This window comes from Strix aluco, chromosome 1, assembly GCF_031877795.1.
Source record: "Strix aluco isolate bStrAlu1 chromosome 1, bStrAlu1.hap1, whole genome shotgun sequence".
Lineage (NCBI taxonomy): Eukaryota > Metazoa > Chordata > Aves > Strigiformes > Strigidae > Strix > Strix aluco.
Window position 1 is genome coordinate 100932349 of NC_133931.1, and position 17939 is coordinate 100950287.

Sequence of the window (17939 nt, forward strand, 5' to 3'; positions counted from 1 at the left end):
GATTCAGAGGTACACAAGAAGAAAGATTGGGGGGAAACCATGGGGACAACTAACCAGTCCCTCATAAGCAGATGCTCCAGGGCTAATTGTGGTCCATATACAGCTTCTAAGGGCTGTGGAGCCCAAAACACAAAACCTGGCACAGAACATCTGTAATCTGGAAGGACCCATGGCAGGCAAAGCGAGGGACGAGCACCTGCCCACACTGCCACTGGGGACACCAGCACAGGATGCCCAGATCTCACACTACCTACGAGACTTTTACCACTGCAATAGCCAGGAGGTTGTAATGGGTGATGAGGATACGTCATTATTTTCAAATCACTAATTGTGGTGATTATATGTAAAACCAGTTCAACAGAAGAGATTTGTCTTTGCTGAGGATTAATACAATGAATTGTTTGTCGACTTGGTGATAAATTATCAACATAAATCATACAGAGGTTTCTGCTTGAACACAATGTTTTCAACATGGAAATTAAAACCCAAGTTTGTGTACGTGATATTTCCAGAGTTTGACCAGTATATGGAACTTTTTTAAGAAATGTAGATGATTACTCTAAATATTATGGCTATTCATTTTAAATATTGTAATATATTTTCTGGAATTCAATGAAAGAAAAAAAGCTGAAGGATTTTTTTTAATTTGAGCACTGTGTTTTCCCCACCGATTTCTCAAAGTAAGAAAATAAAAGCAGAAGTTACATTCAATGATACCTCTGTCTAAAATAACAGTCAACTATTCATGTTCTGCAGATTTTAAAGAGATTCTCAATCATCCTCGACTAAATCGACCTACTGGTTACAACAAATGTAAACCCAATGGCTAAGATAAACTGTATGCAACCTGACTATCCCACTATGATAAATCAAACTGATTTTCAAGATAATTAATATGCTGAGCATAGTAAACACAAGAATACTGGACAAAGACATTCTTTCATTGTAAGTGGTCTTTTTTTTTTTTAATACTAAATATAGCTGATCTTTTTCAAGAGTCCACATGTAATTCTGCATGGCTAATTTGCATTTTCTACCCAAAACCAGAGAATACGCAATATCAGCCAATTTCTTAATCAGAAACTATTTGTATCAGTTCAGCAGTCTCTACTTGAAATGTCAGTATAAAAGCTTGCACTTAAAATCCAGAACAAGCTTAAATATACACAGATCTGGAATACAACCATAACACAAGGGTTTGTACAGCAGCTCTCCTTGGGTCACCTAGTCCACTGATTGCAGCTAAGGAATGGACAAATTCAACAATGACTGTTCACCTTCCAGACAACTCCAATATTGTGAAATAGTCATTGTAATTTTTATTCCAATTCACCTTTCAAGAAAAGTTATTTGGAAGTTGTTTTCACCATTATCTTCAACATCCTATTGCTCCAAGTAATTTTCCTATTCAGACAAAAATTTAGCTTTGGTTTCAAAGGTACATAAATCCCAATCCTTTAAACATACAAAAAGCACATTTTTTTTTATCCTTAAGAGAGACAGAGGCTGTCAGTGAACCAGCAGTTCTACTGCAATAAACACAGATTTTTATTTTGTCAGTGCTTGACCTTTTAGCTTTATGGGTGAACAGTAACACTTGTTTCAAATTGGTTCAATTTGTTGCATATGTTTCTTAAAGCAAGCACTTCATGCCAATATTGAAGTGGGTAACTTTAAACCTCAGGCTCAGAGCCAAAACTGTGTGCCTTTAAGTGCCTAAATTTAGACACTTGTCTTAGAAGATTGGGCCCCCCACCATAAGCCAGAGAGAAGCAAAATGCAAACAATCCTGATGTGCTGATTATCCGAGTGAAGCAGAAGTGCAGTCTGCACTAAAGTCATACAATGTATAAACACAGAGAAGAGTGGCTTTCTTCATCTATATTAGGAATTCACTGCCTCATTGATGCCACACTGTAACCCAGCAGAACACGTCAGCCTCTCACGCATTTTAATCAGAAAAGACAGTGGTCTGCCTCCCTCAAATCCCAACTCCAGATGAGACAAGTGAGCACAAAAGCGATGCTGCTGATACTGTGGGTGAGGGAGACCCACAAACTGCATCTGACATACCTTCAGTTCTCTCTCCTGCCATCATCATATTACACATCTACGTATCTCTTCTATACCACACTCAGGAAGATGGAAACCTGCTGTACAGTGGCAATGGGATGACATCCTCTAAATCTTTCACAAGATCAGTATCACATATCATTAAACGCCTCACAAAAAGGGTAAGCAAAATTTCAGGTGAACAGGGAGCATCTTCCTCCTCCCTCACCTGTCTACCACTCTCCCACTGACTTGATCTCATTGGGGGACCAACCCTTCACTGCAGGAAAGGGCAGAGCACAACAAAACAATGGCAGTACTGGAGCTCTCCCTTCTTCTGGCACTCCTTTGGGCATGAAGACCTACCCCTAGAAAAGAATCATTTGAAATAAAACACATTTAAGAAGTCTAAATTATTTCAACTCCATTGTATTTGAACACCTTCCAAATGCTTTGCAGCCACATGCAGAGTGCTGATTCTACATCCTCTCCTCTTCACCTGTCCTACTAAGCACTACAGTTACAAATTAGCATAGAAACACAGATTTTGATTTACATGTGGTGTGACTTCCCCGCACAATGTTTTAGATATTGGCTAAGAGCTTAATCTCAGGTGTAGCTGCCTTGTACCTCCCACACACAAATCACAGTGGCCAACTTTTAACTAAAAAAAAGATTAAAAAAAAAAAAATCAATAAATGGTCCCAGGGAGTCGGTATGAAATAGAAAATTTCAACAAATAAAAAAAATGTTTAAAAAGCCCCAAAATTGTCTTTACCTTACTTAGATGCCTTGAAAAGTAACAGAAGACAAAGATGCAACAGTTTACAGAGAATGATCAATAAAGGGTTTTAACCCCCTAATTAAACCTTCCAAATGAAAACATACCAGTTAGTGTCATTTTTAAACATGGTTTGCCCCAACACAATAAATTTGCCCGGAAGCACAGGCCAGTGGAACTGAAAATGTCAGCATCGGTTGTAGCCTGCTGTGGGGATCCTCCCCATAACACAGGCTGGATTCTGCACTGAGCAAGCCTCGATGGTTACAAGAGAAATGACGTTTACCGAGTAGAGTCTGTCTGACCTTAGGTAATCCCGTGGAGGAGTCTGGCACATGCTTACCAGAAATAGTTTCCACTGACCTGATTTCACTAAGAGAGGAGGTGGAGTCAAAAGGCTCATTGCAGACAAGACTCCAAAACAGCAAACATTTATTTCAGGTTTATCTCTTTAGCCCAGAAGCCACGATGAGAAGTTCACACAGTCACACTCTGCTACGACACTAACTGTTACTGCTGAGGGGATTGGCAAGCCAGAGGCACCACCACAGCTTTGCTGGCAGCGGGTGCTTACTTTTGCTTTCGACAGCAAAATGAAGAAGTGCTGAAGCCCACAGAGGAAAAAAAATACTTCACTAAACACACTCATGTCTCCAAAGCAACTTCCAATTTGCTTCATGGTTTTTTTGGTGAAAGCTTCCAAAAGAGCGTTTCTTACACCTTCATGATAGAAGCATTTTACTTAGAGTATTTACTTCTGGAGAAGTGTCCTGGGATGCACTAGTGTGGAGCTCTCTAGTAATGCCTGCCTGCTTGAATTCTGGCTAATTCCCACATTGCAGCTCTTGCAGGGCTTCTGTGTAACCAATGGTAAGTGACCTCAGAGCAGTTTCAAGTGGACAAATGCCCAGGGGAGCAGCCAAGCAGCGAGCGGGCACAGAAAACTGACTAACCTCCCCCTACTCACCCTGCACCTGCGCTGCTGTACTGCCACTGGGGACTTGCTGCCGACCAAAGTTACCCAGAGCTGCTGGAACACACACTTCAACAACTTACTGCACTTCATACACTTTTTAAAAAGACAAGAAAATAAAAATAACCAACTGAACTCGCAGGACCAGTTAGTATTTCTGCATTGTGTTTTAACATGGTAACAGAGTACATCTATGCTTGTTTCCATCAGCAAGTGGGTTTCCTTTGTAAAAAACAGCTGTTATACCTTTGTTCCTTGGTTGAAACTAAGCCACTGAGAGGGGCAAAACCAGCAACAAAGCACTAACCACCCGACAGAAATTCACTGCCTGAAGTGACACTTGTTACTAAAGTATCTGCTTATATAGCTTTTGGTGAGCACTCTTTCAATGGCCATCCCTTTCTAAGCAGTTTGCTGAGAATGCTGTTGCTGTTCTGCATTTGGGACAGAGCAAACACATCAAGATGTCCATTCCTTCTGGAGAGTGATGTCCACCAAAACACTCATGTAAGAGGTACAGAGTTGACATCTGCAGGGAGGAAAACTGCTCGTGTCCCCCTGATAATTCAGGTCTGGTCTCTCCAAGACCAACAGAAGATTGAAAGCAATGCCAGTGTGTGTGGTGATTTTCACAAACTTGAGTTTCTTTTCTGTAAGGAATGGCACAAAGAAACTCACATATGCATAACCATTCCCTGACATTCACTGAATGAGCTGCAATATTAGGAAACCTTGCTCAGATACTGCACAAATTTGAAGAGGAAACCAAAAACCTCTATGGTCTTAATCAAGCAAAGGATTAAAGCAGACAGAGCTTCATACGGACAGGGAGCTCTTCTGAATTCCATCCAGATGATCATATGCATATGGCATTTCTTCATGTAGCTTGCTAGATTGAAACCATATCTATTACTAGTTTCCAAAAACCCTAGTCAAGATCCCTTGATTTATTTTAAACTAATTTCTCTCTAAAGCCATAATATTACTATACTTGGTCTGAGCCTGTGATACAAAGAAAAAAAAAACCCAAACTGTATGCTCACATTACCATTTTTATAAAGTTGTATAGAAACCAGGCAACTTACCAGCATAATCCTCTTAGCATAAAGAAGAAGAAATAAGAGAGACAAAAAAGAGAAAGAGTTAGGATTTAGTTTTCCTAGGTACAATGTATAAATGCCATGGCAAACCAAGCAAAATAAAATATGCATGTTTCTCTCAAAGACTGATTTGAATTAAGGGGGAAGCACAGCATTCAGGTATTTTATGATTAGTGTTCAAAAATGGATAGTTTTCTTTGAGAAAACAGTCAAGAGAAAATTCCTAAACTATGTCACCACATTTTTGTGAAATAATATAAATGAAAGAACTTTTATAAAATATCTATACATTTTTAAAAAAGTAATTAAAAGTGTAGCAAACTGGAATTTGTTTTCATTAAAACCTGGCTCGTAGTTTTAAAAAAATATAAAATGGAGTTTTCACCCAAGTACTATGCAATACATGAAAAACTCTTAAATCAAGGAATTGCTGCAAGCAGCTTGAGTACAGTTTTGATTGTGGGAGTCAGTGACTAAACCTACCCTTTGCATCAGTTAGAAGACTTAACTAGTCACTAGTAGGGAGCAAGTCTTCTTAGTTCTTAATCTTAAGTGATGAGTCACAGTTTGATCTTCGATTTTCCAGTTTACTTAAGTCATGACTCAAAAGTTAGCTTGTTCTCTCCATCTCTACCTGTATTTTACAGCTGTGTTCTCAAACTGGGGGGACCCAAACAAATAGCACAATCAACTATTACTAAAGAACCAAAAAAATGTATTTGCAAGCACACATCAAAAGGGTTATGCATGCAAGCTGTTAAGTGCATAAAGCAGGTCAAGAGAGCAAACAACGTTTGCCAGCTTTCAGCATCGACACTGGGAAACACCCATTTAACGTCTGGCTTGTCAGTTTAGAGAACTGACATTGGAAAGCTGATGGCACTAGAACTGGTTATGTGCCTATTTGATCTGGAGTAAAACTTCCTCCTTGCAATCAGGTATCACCAGAGACTTAGGGGATACTGAGACCTCAAATACCAGTCAGCAGATGACAGGCTTTTTGTTCCCTCTTAAAGATTCCCTTAAATCCAGTGTTTTGCCTTCTCAATGTACATCCCCAGCCATGTTCATCCAAAAGGATCTGAGGCTGGAGGGAGATGGGCATCGATCGATGGACTCTGTCTTGGTTGTTTCTGAAGTCCAGAGGGAGAACTTTAAGGCCACCCTTCCAGCCAGGAGCCTGTTTGAATGCTTCCCTGTTACCACATGCAATAGATGTGGAACCATCAAACATGAAAGACCAAGCAAGAGGAGGTTCAGCTGCTGCTCATACATGGTACAACTGTGGTCAGGGAGTATATTTTCTCTCTCTGGGTCATCACATCTGTTTAGGCATGTGCATAAAGCCTCTGTGGGGGCTGAGGAAAACAGGTTTTAAGACAGATTTATGAGGCTGAACTGTGTTTCAGCACTTTGATTGCAAGATTTTAATAATACCATTACAATTTATTTATTTATTTACTCTTAGTTTTTAAAATATACCATGAAGGTGTAGTTCATATCCATACTACATTTTCCAGTTGTTTACTACTTGACAGTTTTCTGTTTGACTGAAGTTTAGGAACTGGTTTATATCTTGAAGCATCAGGACAAAATCAAATAACAAAGTTCAGGTATTATTCTTCCAGTACCGTTATTATCCTCAAGCTCATCATTAGGTAAGCGTAGCTCCTTTTTCATCAAGACAGCAGAAAATCCTACCTAGTCTATAATATAAACAGCCACCATTCCTCTTCTTCTACCCCCAGTCTCAGCTGGATCTTTATTAAATGTCTTCACAGAAAGAGAGCTAATACGCCTCACAGCGCATTTCTGAATGCACTATTCAGAAAAGCATGCTCTCTCGCATTTCTCTCTCTGTCTCACACGCACAGAGTTACAGCATTCCAGTCCCATTTATAGGTTTCTCAGTATGTCATGCTCTTTCAGGACATGCTTTTGTGCATTAAAAGAACCACAGAAAATATTATAGAACTATATTTCTCTAAATTATGAGTTCCTATTTCTGCCCCTTCTCTAATAAAAAAACTCAGCAGTCTCAGAGGAACTTTCCCCCTACCCCCTGAAATTTAATTAAATGCTTAAATCCACCACCTCACACAGAGACACATGCACACAGACAGCAAAAACCTTCGATTTCCTACTCTATGCCTCTAAGAAGACAGAGGCTTGGAAGAGGCATCGACAACTTACTGTGCCAGTTTACAGAAATTTTTCATAGTATGTTACTAATTACTCTGTATTCAGACATTCAATTAAACAAGTGGAATACAGATTACCACACTGTTTTTAAATTATGCAAAAGCATACCTTCCTCTCATAACAAAATATATAGGGTTAGCTGTTTGTATTTTTGCAAGCATCCTCTACTGCTTCAGTGAAATCAGAGACTACAGTATATATGAAAAACACTGTTCCACAGAAATGCATGGCATTTAAAAAGTTGTGTGACTTAAATAGCAGCCACAACCTGCCCCCGTGAGAGAACCCGTAAGAACGGCGCCAAGAGCGAAAGCTATTCTAGTGTCTCTCTGCCCAGGTTACCCACCCACCTCCCAGCTCCCCCAGTCATCTACTCCCTGTCCAAGTCCACTGGGGTGGGAAACACCCTCCCAGCTGGGGCATCAAGATAAATCAGAATAGGGGAAAGGATGACCCGGAGCAGACAGCTGTGGCTAGGAAGGTGTGAGGAGAGCAGCCCACCACACCTCTCAGGGCAGCCCACCAGGGACCAGAGCACCAGCCATGCTGCTTACCAGGGCTGTAAGCACTCCTCCAGCTCCAGCAAGTGACTGGGCAGACTTATCTTCCCAGGCTGCTCTAGGTGGAAGTCTAGCTAACCAAGCTCTACCTTCCTAACTAGATAGTGCCTAGCAAGAAAACGTCAGAAACAATGAGTCAATACAAAAATCACACAGTGTTTATTCCTTCCTTAAAAAGAGAAGTCTTTCTAAGGCTTTCTAAAGCTTAAGGGAAACAAAATTGCAGGTGCTCTACAGATAACAAAAATTGTTCTTAAAACATACTGAATTCAACTAATACTAATTGACACAGGACCCAGCTTGCAGACTCACTCACCCGGAAAAATCTGTAGTGAGAATACCATAATGAAATATGTATATTCGGCTTATGTGGCACAACGTGAGGTATCCCATAGCTACGACAAAGGAGTACCTAAAACAATAACATACAGAACACATAGTTACCAACACAAGTACCAGCAAGAACTAAAATCACTTAAATTGGGTTTGGGCTTGTTTAGGAGTGGAGTTTGATTTTTGCAAATTAGGTTGTTAACAAGTCTGAAGCTATGTTACAAGATCTGGCAGAAATTTTCAAAGAGGACTGATAGTTTTGTGCACCCAGTTAAAACATTACAGAGGTGTCTCCTCACACTGGGGTGGGAAAAAAGGAAAGAAGAAATAGGATCACTTCTAGTTGGGCATTTCAATTTCAGAGTTCCCATGCTCACGTATTATTTTGAAATTTCTGACTCACGTATTTGAAACCAGATGATACTGTACATGTGTCGCCGAGGTTATCCACTGCCTTTTTTATCTGTAAATGTTCTTTATTTACATGTACAACTCTTCCTCAGATCTACCAGAAACTAAAATATTTCAATTTTAAGATATTTTCTCTCTTCTGATTTTGTATAAAGCAGATAACTTGTAGCTTAATCTTTTTGGGTCTACATGCTGAAATATGCCATCTTTCAGAAGAATCATAGAATCACTTAGGTCGGAAAGGACCTTTAAGATCGTTGAGTCCAACCGAAGCAGCATTCCTTAAGTGGAGTATGACAAATTCACTCTCTGTTTTTCAAGATAATCACAAAATTATGTTAGGCAGGACAGTAGCATGACTCTGTCTTAAGAGTTGAATGGTCTGAGGGCTAGAAGTGTTGCAGTGTCTAGGTGGGGCAGATGCAACCTTTCATACAACTCACTTCTCCCTGAGCAAGAAAGAGGATACTGGGGAGGCAAGAAGCGGATGGGTATCTGGAAACGGACTGACACATGAAGCAAACTAGACAGTGCAATGGAGAACTAGAACACCAGAACAAAAGGCTTGCATCACATGGGCAGGCCAGGACCAAGTCTACTGGTGCCCCCTGCATCAGAAGTTAGCCACATGGGAGACAAGATGCAACGACCTGCAGACTACAGACCGAGACTGCACATCCTGCACACCCAGCAGAGCTGAGCTGCGGGAGGTCAGGCAGCCTGGTAAGCACACATTGCCAAGCAGGGTCCCCCCAGACCCACAGGAGGATTGATCATGGTGGGGATCTAAAGGTGAAATCAGACTCGACGAACAGTTAGCAGATGACTTAAAATGAGCCAGGCGTTTGTCAAAACATGGCTGGCTTTAGAAGAAATTAGTTTTTCCTCCCTGGGGACCAATAAAGTGCAGTGTGAATGACAGTGATGGATAGCAAGGCAACCTGCAGGTCACATGGCCCGCAGCAAACAGCTGCATGAAAGGCAGACTGAGGAGATGCGACAGCTTCTTCAGGAGATTCAGAGCAGAATCTATCTTACTTTATCTGGGTCAGGCATCCAGCCCAGCCTCAGCAAGGTCCTTGGGCTCCCTCTCATTAACAGAGAACAGCAAGCATCCCTCCAAAGGCAAGCCACCCAGCTGAGACATCTAACAGTGATAGATGGGATGAAGCATCTAAAATAAGCCTCAGTGCTTCAGTGTAAAGCACCTAGATTGAAAGGGGGGTGAGCAGGGAGAGATATACTGAATTGCTGCTGCAGCTGGGAACATTTCTGATGCTGGATTAATTTGTCCATTTAAGGCTGGCAGCCTCACTAGGAAAGCAAACTAGCAGAAAATAACCAGGGAAAGGAGCATGCAGGTTAAACTATGTAGTTTCTTGTTCACTTCCACTTGTGTTTGGGGAGAAAAAGAGCCAAGTCCTGGAGCACCACTATGAAGGATCCAGTGCTCTTACAGGCCCTCTGTATGAACAGGTCAGCCTTAAACTGGCATTTTTCAAGCTTATTCTAAGCAGCTTGAATACACTGTTATTTTGCCAAAATTAATAATGTGGATGTACTTTGAGTCACACTGTTATGGCTAGTGGAATACAGTAGAAGAGTCCTAACCCAATCCCCTCAGCCTTCTTACAGTTTTTCAGCATGTTGGATTGCTATTTCACATCGACTCAAATCAATACATGACTATCTTGTAGCAGTGGGCAACATTATATGAACCAGCTTAATTTGTGTTGCAGTATACAGCTATTTTTCCCATTGTGACTAGTTGGCTAAACAGTAAGAGTGAGTGGGTTTCCTGTTGAAACTGTGCCCGTTTCCCCACCACCACCTCAGCTTGTCTCAGAAGACATAAATATTGGATGATTCCCTCTGCAGACTTGGTTCCTCTGATCTACACTTGGTTCCTCTGATCTACAGTCCGTAACTCCTGCATTTCCCCCAAGTGATGGGCAGGGACAATGACTGGGAAGAAAGTAATACACATTTTCAGCACATTTTTCCTTCTGGTTTCTGGATAGCATTTCTTTCATAAACATTGTCCAATTACTTTTTTAAAAAATTAATTAACTCCGGACTTCCAGGCTTTGGACTCTGTGAGGGGGTGAAAAAAGCCTCCTTGACTAATACCTATCTTGCTGGTGCAAAATGCTAGTGACTGCTATAAACAAGACTGTTGTTTATGGTTCAAGTTTCTAAACAATCCTGGAGAAATCCTAAGTGATGGTTCCCATGCAGATGTTAGAGAGGTGTCACCTCAGGAAGTGATAAAGAAGAAGGGGACATGATTATCTGAGCATCAGATCCTCAGACAGCCCTGGCCCTGAAGACAAGCGAAGAAAGGGTCTCCGTTCCCCAGCCCAGACTGATGTGGATGTGAGCATTCAGCAGCAGCTACAGAAACAGCCACACAGTGTAGAGACAGAAACCACCTGTAACACACCCAAACCAAACCACAGTATTAACCACATGCTGTTAGGGAGACCAACACAAAAGTAAAGAAGTGGGAAGCACTGCCAGCTTGTCCTTCTAGCCTGCTATAAAGTTGCAGTTTTACAAACAAAAATTTCCATTTGTGCAGATTGATGTGAACCAAATGACTCCACCTACACAGTTTTAAAAACTCTCATGTGCTGACCTCTAGGAGAGAGTATGGTACGCACACAAGAAGGCTCAGTGACTGAGCAGAGAAGTTCTTCTACATGAACTTCCTCTTAGGCAGTAAAAGAAGCACATATAACTACCATGTAGTTTTCATTTTCATATGAAAGTGCTTCTTGTCTTTCGGCCAGGAAGGCATTTGTTTGATAAAGCACTTTAGCAGTCTTAGGTGTCTTCATTCCTCTGAGACATTTCTATAGGGAAAAGAAAGATCCCATGACGGAAAACTTCTCATGATGATGCCCTAAGCTTCTGCTTCAAAGCAATGACATTTCTGGTACTTTCTACTTTTTCAAGGTCAAAGCCCAGTACCAAATGCAAGACTTAATTTTGTAGATCACTAAGTTAAGCGGCCACAGTGACCTTATTTGAACTACCTAACTCAAGAAGAAGTGGAAAATACCTAAAGGCCAAACAGCAAGGGGGAAAATACATTAAAAGGATTATCAAAAGCAATCCTCAAGGACACAAGACCAAGGAGAATATGACTTCATTACGTTTAAGAAACCAGAGGTTTAGGCATAAATTATTAAGCTGCAAAAGCCAACTTTTGATGACAGCAATTTAGTAGGGAAATGCAATATATCAATGCAAAAAACCACAAATGGAGATTACAGCTGCTTCTGTAACTGAATGAACCAGGCTCCTGCAAGTAACTGGGAGAGAAGAGAGAGAGAGAGAGAGAGAGAGAGAGAAGAGAGAGAGAAGAGAGAGAGAAGAGAGAGAGAAGAGAGAGAGAAGAGAGAGAGAAGAGAGAGAGAAGAGAGAGAGAAGAGAGAGAGAAGAGAGAGAGAAGAGAGAGAGAAGAGAGAAGAGAGAGAGGAGAGAGAAGAGAGAAGAGAGAGGAGAGAGAAGAGAGAGAGGAGAGAGAAGAGAGAAAGGAGAGAAAGGAGAGAGAAGAGAGAGAAGAGAGAGAAGAGAGAGAAGAGAGAGAAGAGAGAGAAGAGAGAGAAGAGAGAGAAGAGAGAAAAGAGAGAAAAGAGAGAAAAGAGAGAAAAGAGAGAAAAGAGAGAAAAGAGAGAAAAGAGAGAAAAGAGAGAAAAGAGAGAAAAGAGAGAAAAGAGAGAAAGAGAGAAAAGAGAGAAAAGAGAGAAAAGAGAGAAAAGAGAGAAAAGAGAGAAAAGAGAGAAAAGAGAGAAAAGAGAGAAAAGAGAGAAAAGAGAGAAAAGAGAGAAAGAGAGAAAAGAGAGAAAAGAGAGTAAAAAGAAGAAAAAAGAGAAAAAAGAGAAAAGAGAAAAAGAAAATTAAAAGAAAATAAAATGGTCCTAAAAAACCCTCATGCTTCTCCATGAGTGGAAAAAAGTTGTCAGAGGGGCAGCTCCAGACTTGCAGCCACATCAGCTCACCTGTGGATGTTGGGAATACTCGCCATATTCATAATGCCATAATTCATCATCACCAGGACAAAAAGATGAATGGAATACCTTGAAAACAACAAAGCCGGTATTTAGATAATTTCTATGTGACCTGGAAAGGCTGGCAGTTCAGAGCGAGGGAATATTTTTCTATGCAAATGTCATAAATGCGATGTCATATCAGGGTATCAGTAAACATGGATTATCACAATGACACCTTTACAGCCTGAATATCCAACATAGATTAATACTTATTGACATGATATTGTCAACGTGTTTCATGGAGAGAAAGAGCAGCCTGGCTCAAAGTGAATATTCAAACTGGATACATCTTTTCCAAAAGAGGTATCTTTACAGAAGACTGGTGTGGCTTTAACTTCCAGAACAAACATCACAGATTAAATACTTCACTCACAAATACTTTCATGGCTGATTTTACTGTGAGGGTTTGGGATGGTTATGCTGGTTATGAATTATTTTTTTTTTATAACACAGGAAGTCCCTTAAGACTAAAAAGATGTAATCCAGAAAAGCTGATATGAAGTTAAGAAATATTTTTACCCAAGCCTTATCTAAATGGTGACTAAATACTCACCACCCAAAGCAGAAGACAGCAAAGTATATTCCAAAGAGAGTGGCAAATGCATGGCGAACAGCAGAGCTGGCATGACTGGGACCCAAGTAAATACGAAACCAAAACGCAGCCAAAAGTGCAAACAGTTGACAGGCTACAAAATTGATCTGTAAAAGACAAAACAAAAAATGGCTGTGATTCTTGAAGGAGGAGGGAGAAGGAGTCTCTCCATTCTCAGAACAATAAAGAGTGGAGCCAGGAAAAGAAGGTGAAAAGAAGTGAGAGCAATTAATCTTTTGTTTCTTAGCATTCTCACTTGTGAGTCCAAGCAGTAACTTTCCTTGGCCAAGGGCAGAAGGGATTAAACAAGCATGTAGCCAGCCACCCAAAAACCCAGACAAGGGGAAGAACAGGCCCCAGCTACCCGAGGTACAGGCAGGCTCTGGGCAGTTCTCACTCCCCCCAGAGAAGGGCTCTGCTCTGCTGCCAGCAATGCTGGCACGCCAGCCCAACCCAGGCACAGGGGACATCACCCCCATCTCTGTCCTCTTGGTGGGAGGCAGAGGCCAGGAAGCAGACTGGGACTCTGAAGCACTGCCCTGGTGCCTGACTTTCTCCACAAACCCCAAAACAAGGGCAAAATCAACAATCCTGATGTGATGCTGTTTCACAAGCAGTAACTGGACAGACTTCTTAGCTGAAATGCTCCACTCCACAGCATTCTCCAAGCAGGCCTTTCAACTTACCATTTTTTTGCAGTCGAAGAGTGCAAAAGAAAACAACTTTGCTCTACCACCAAGCAGACAGCTAAAGAAAAATGCCTCCCAATTGTTCTTTGGCTACTGCATGTCTCTATAGAGTGTGGAAAGTGGTCTGGCCCCACTGTAAGGAAGTAGCAACGGCAGTGGGAGCAGAAGACAGGTACATGTGGAGGGCAAGCAGTCCATGACTAGAGACTACTCCTCAGAGTAAAACCAACACCAAGCTGCCTTCTTCAAGTCACCTTCTCTTTGACAGCCTCAGCAAAAATCCCAGAAGTCAGAGGAACAACAGAGCTCAGGAGCTGTCTCTAACAGAACATTAGGATACGACATCCCTAAATTCAGCCTGGACCCTAGACAGCTGGAGTTAAATTTGCTTATTCAGCTGCAGTCCTTTTTTTTTTAAAAAAAAAAAAAAACCTAATCAAATTCACCCTGAGCTCTCTAGCAGCAAGTCATCCTACACTGAGCAAAACTAAATAAACTGCAACATTTAAGCAATCACTCAGATTAGAGGATTATCCAAAACTATCAGTCCAGGTCAGGATGATATATCTCACTCGGAAATGCTCCGACATGCTGGCTGTTCAGAGGTGGTTGGATTCCGCCAAGCTTCTTGTCAAAAACATTTACAATGTGTTTAACAAGACACTACAGCCTCAAACTGCTTTTATACTGGTGGATTATATCCAGCATGGTGCTGTTCAAGCAAATGCTTTTATTAAAAATTTGTTGGCTACACTGCTGCAGTTCCTTTATTTCAGTGATGCAGGAAGCCATGCACTAGAATAATGCAATAATTTGAATACTCAGATATGCTGAATTTTAGTTCTTTGAAGCAGAGACAATATCGATATATTTCTTGTTAATATAAGCAACCAGCATTTATAACAGATGGTATCATAGAACTATACCCAAAAGCAAGTAATTAGCAATGTCTTATTATGACAATACTTTACACTTTATTTAAATAAGACAATTCTTATTTTCTGTGCAAGGTTTAAAAAGTAAGAGAACAAAATTGCACTGGTCTCACAAAACCCAGATGATATAGTACAAATCCCAAACTCTTATCTGGTCTATTACCATAGAATTACACTCAAAACACCAACTCCTCCCTCCTCCCCTCCTTCCCCAGCCAGAGATACCGAAGAAATGGCTGAAGAGAGGACATCCCCTACAGGGCTGCCCTCATTGCATCCTTTCTAAGCCAGTTCCTAAAACCGATGCCTGCCAATTCATCAATGACAATTGAGTGAATCTTAATCCTCCCTCTGTCTGCTCCCACTTAGGGTCACGCTAGTACATCCAGTGCAGCTCAACTTTGTGGCATGCAGAACCCCTCTGATTCAGCATAAAGAAGGAAAGTGCAAATACTCCAAGAAACCTGATGTGACTGATTGTTTAAAAGACAATACCCCCTTCTGTCCAGCGTCACTCACAGAAGCTTTACACCAGTAAAAACCATCACGATAAGCGTTTGGTTTTTACTTTCATCCAGTTCTCGTATGTTCAGTTTGAGATGTTAAAAGATGCTGGAACTTGGCGAAAATGAAAGCAAAACGAAAGTGCAATATCCCATGGCAGACACACCTGTAGTAGCATTTACATAGCTAAGGCAGGTAACCACAGCAGCAGTAGAAAGCAAGCAGCAGAGACTTCATCACAAGTGAACGTACAATATACGACAGCACAGCAGCCTTGCATACATACGCTGTCGCTTGCCTACACTATCAATTTGTCCGAGCATGTGTTACCTGTGCTACTTGGATTAAAGTTAGCATGGGTAGACCAACCATGCACTATCAAATCTTCATTTTGTTGTGCAAATTAACCAAGACAATTTCTTCTCTCTGCTGTTTTTGCAAGAGTTGGAGTAAAGCCTTGTACCAGGATAAAAGCAAAAGTACATGCTACCCTTATGTTTCAATCAGCTTTCAATTTCTAAGGGTTGCTTCTGCAGAGCAGCCAAACAACACAGACCCGATGTACTCAGCAAGCACTAATTCCAGAATACTAGTTTACCCCTTTTTGTACTGAATTAAGCTAGAAAGTACCTTACAAAGGAATGACTACAAGACACCATTAAAAGTTACAAATACAATTCAAAAACCTAAAGATTAACCTTCCTTTTCAGGATCCGTAAATGACAGTGATGGTGTCAAAGAGTCACAAAAACACATCAGGATTCCCGAGTGTCATATGAACATTATGTGTCCTACTTCAACAGCATAAAGGAAGTGAGAAGGCTGCATCCAATGCACTGCTTGGGAGATCAACTCCCAGATACAAAAAAAATGCTGTCTGAAATGCAGAAAGAGAAGACTTTCGCTCACTGGCTGAGAACATTCATGCCTTTGCCCTCTCTTCTGAACTGCAGCCATCATAACTTCAGCAATTTTCCAGGTTCTTCTCCATGGCCATGTTTTTCTGACAGACAGCACTGCCCCCTAAACAACATGCTGCATTTGTTTTTCTTTGTCTATCATTAAGGCTTTCAGGGGAGTTTTTTTGTGTGTATTTACAGTAACACATACACATTACAAACAACATGATTGATTTTAAAGGATTAATCAGCAGAGAGGCTGGGAGAGGGATACCAGTGAGCAAGAAAGCCAAGTAAATACAACAATTACTGATAAAACCTTTCTGTCATTCACAAGGTAATTGGTACCTGTTGGACAAAAACATTGGGAAATAGTATTGAAGAATACTTCTTGTATCTGTCCACCTATAAACCTACACTCCCAATCAGAATGCACCAAGATGACCTCTGACTTCTGTGGGCTTCAGTCTGAAGATCAAACAGCTGTGCAGAGCTCACTGCAAGGTCTAGCACATAGTTTACTGCAAGGATAATTACTTGTCGAGTAATAACAGAATACTTCTGCAGATCATTCCCTTCTGAGTTTACCTAAGCCAAGCTGAAAGCACGGATAATACAGGCCAAATCTTTTCTTAACTATAACCCATCACAAAGAGAGAGAAGTTGTTTGTCGGTTGGGTTTGAGGAATGCAGGACAAATGTCAAGACACCAGTAAAACTGGCATGCTCCTTTCCGAGTGCTGAGAAAAATCTGTTCTGCCTGGCAGGCTGAACTCCGTATTTAAAATGGTACCAGACCAGATCTGATCTGTTCACCAGAGAGTAATAGAGGGATATGATAGCTTTTCATATGACTACCACCTCTAGTTACTTATATGTAAAATTTTAAAACACATGCAGCATTCACATGCATACACACAGACTGACAGTTCTTCTGACAGTGACTTTACTGCATTCCATTTAACATTAATTTTATTCTTCATTCTACGTATGTAAGGTACCTAAGTAAACACATCCCTAAGATTTTAAGAACTGTATGGCATCACAAGTGAATTAACAGTTACACTTTCCTCCCTTTCCCTTCCCAAAGACAAAAGGCCTTATATTACTCCCTTTCGGTTATTTCCAATGTTGCTAAAAACACTTTGTAAACAGTAAATTGAGGCCTTCTGAACATTGATTAATGTGTCCATACAAAAATAACATGGAAACAGGAAAGAAATTATATGAGAATTAACCCTTCTCATTCCAACCCACCATTATAAGTCATGTAACCCATGTTTTTAGCTAGTCACATCTATTCAGTGTTGTCATCAAATTTCTGCACATCTGGTTTCAACTTCACTAGTAGAAAAGAAACACCTTTGCTTTTTACAGTCATTTTCTTCCATGCTCTAACAAGTAAGATGTAATAAAACAAGAAATCAGAGCACATGATATGTTGCCAAAACAAGATACTATCTTCCCTTCATTTTCAATGATTAAACTTTGGAAGACAGAAACGCAGTCTCATCACAGTATCCTGCAACAATAGGCTGTGACTCTGATACAGGTCTTCCAGACCTGTATCAGAGTCACAGCCAGCTGAAGACATCCTTGCAATGCAGAAACAATATCCACAGTTTTAGAGAGAAAGAAAATCTGGAACAGCTCCAGCCCAACTGGGTTGGTGGTTATTGTTGTCTGGTTAAGGAATTCTTTAATATCTAATAGTCTTGACTTTAAAAGGCCAGATGGATCCAGACCATGTAAACATCAGTTATGAACAATGAGAAACACAATAAACTGTAGTTCCTCCCTTTATCCATTCAAATTCTATAGTAGCAATAACTCAAAGTGATGTTTAGACT

General features: G+C 40.7%; 1 protein-coding gene across 2 annotated transcripts in view; it reads right to left on the reverse strand.

Annotated features, from left to right (window-relative positions):
* Positions 1-17939, reverse strand: part of MBOAT1 (membrane bound glycerophospholipid O-acyltransferase 1) — a 58323-nt gene that overhangs the window by 21132 nt on the left and 19252 nt on the right. For both annotated transcript variants that reach the window (XM_074829345.1, XM_074829355.1), the window contains exons 2-4: positions 13024-13169; positions 12420-12497; positions 7985-8080 (exon numbers count right to left, since the gene is read on the reverse strand). In XM_074829345.1, the coding sequence (XP_074685446.1) occupies positions 7985-8080; positions 12420-12497; positions 13024-13169 (320 nt within the window). The remainder of the gene's footprint in view (positions 1-7984; positions 8081-12419; positions 12498-13023; positions 13170-17939) is intronic.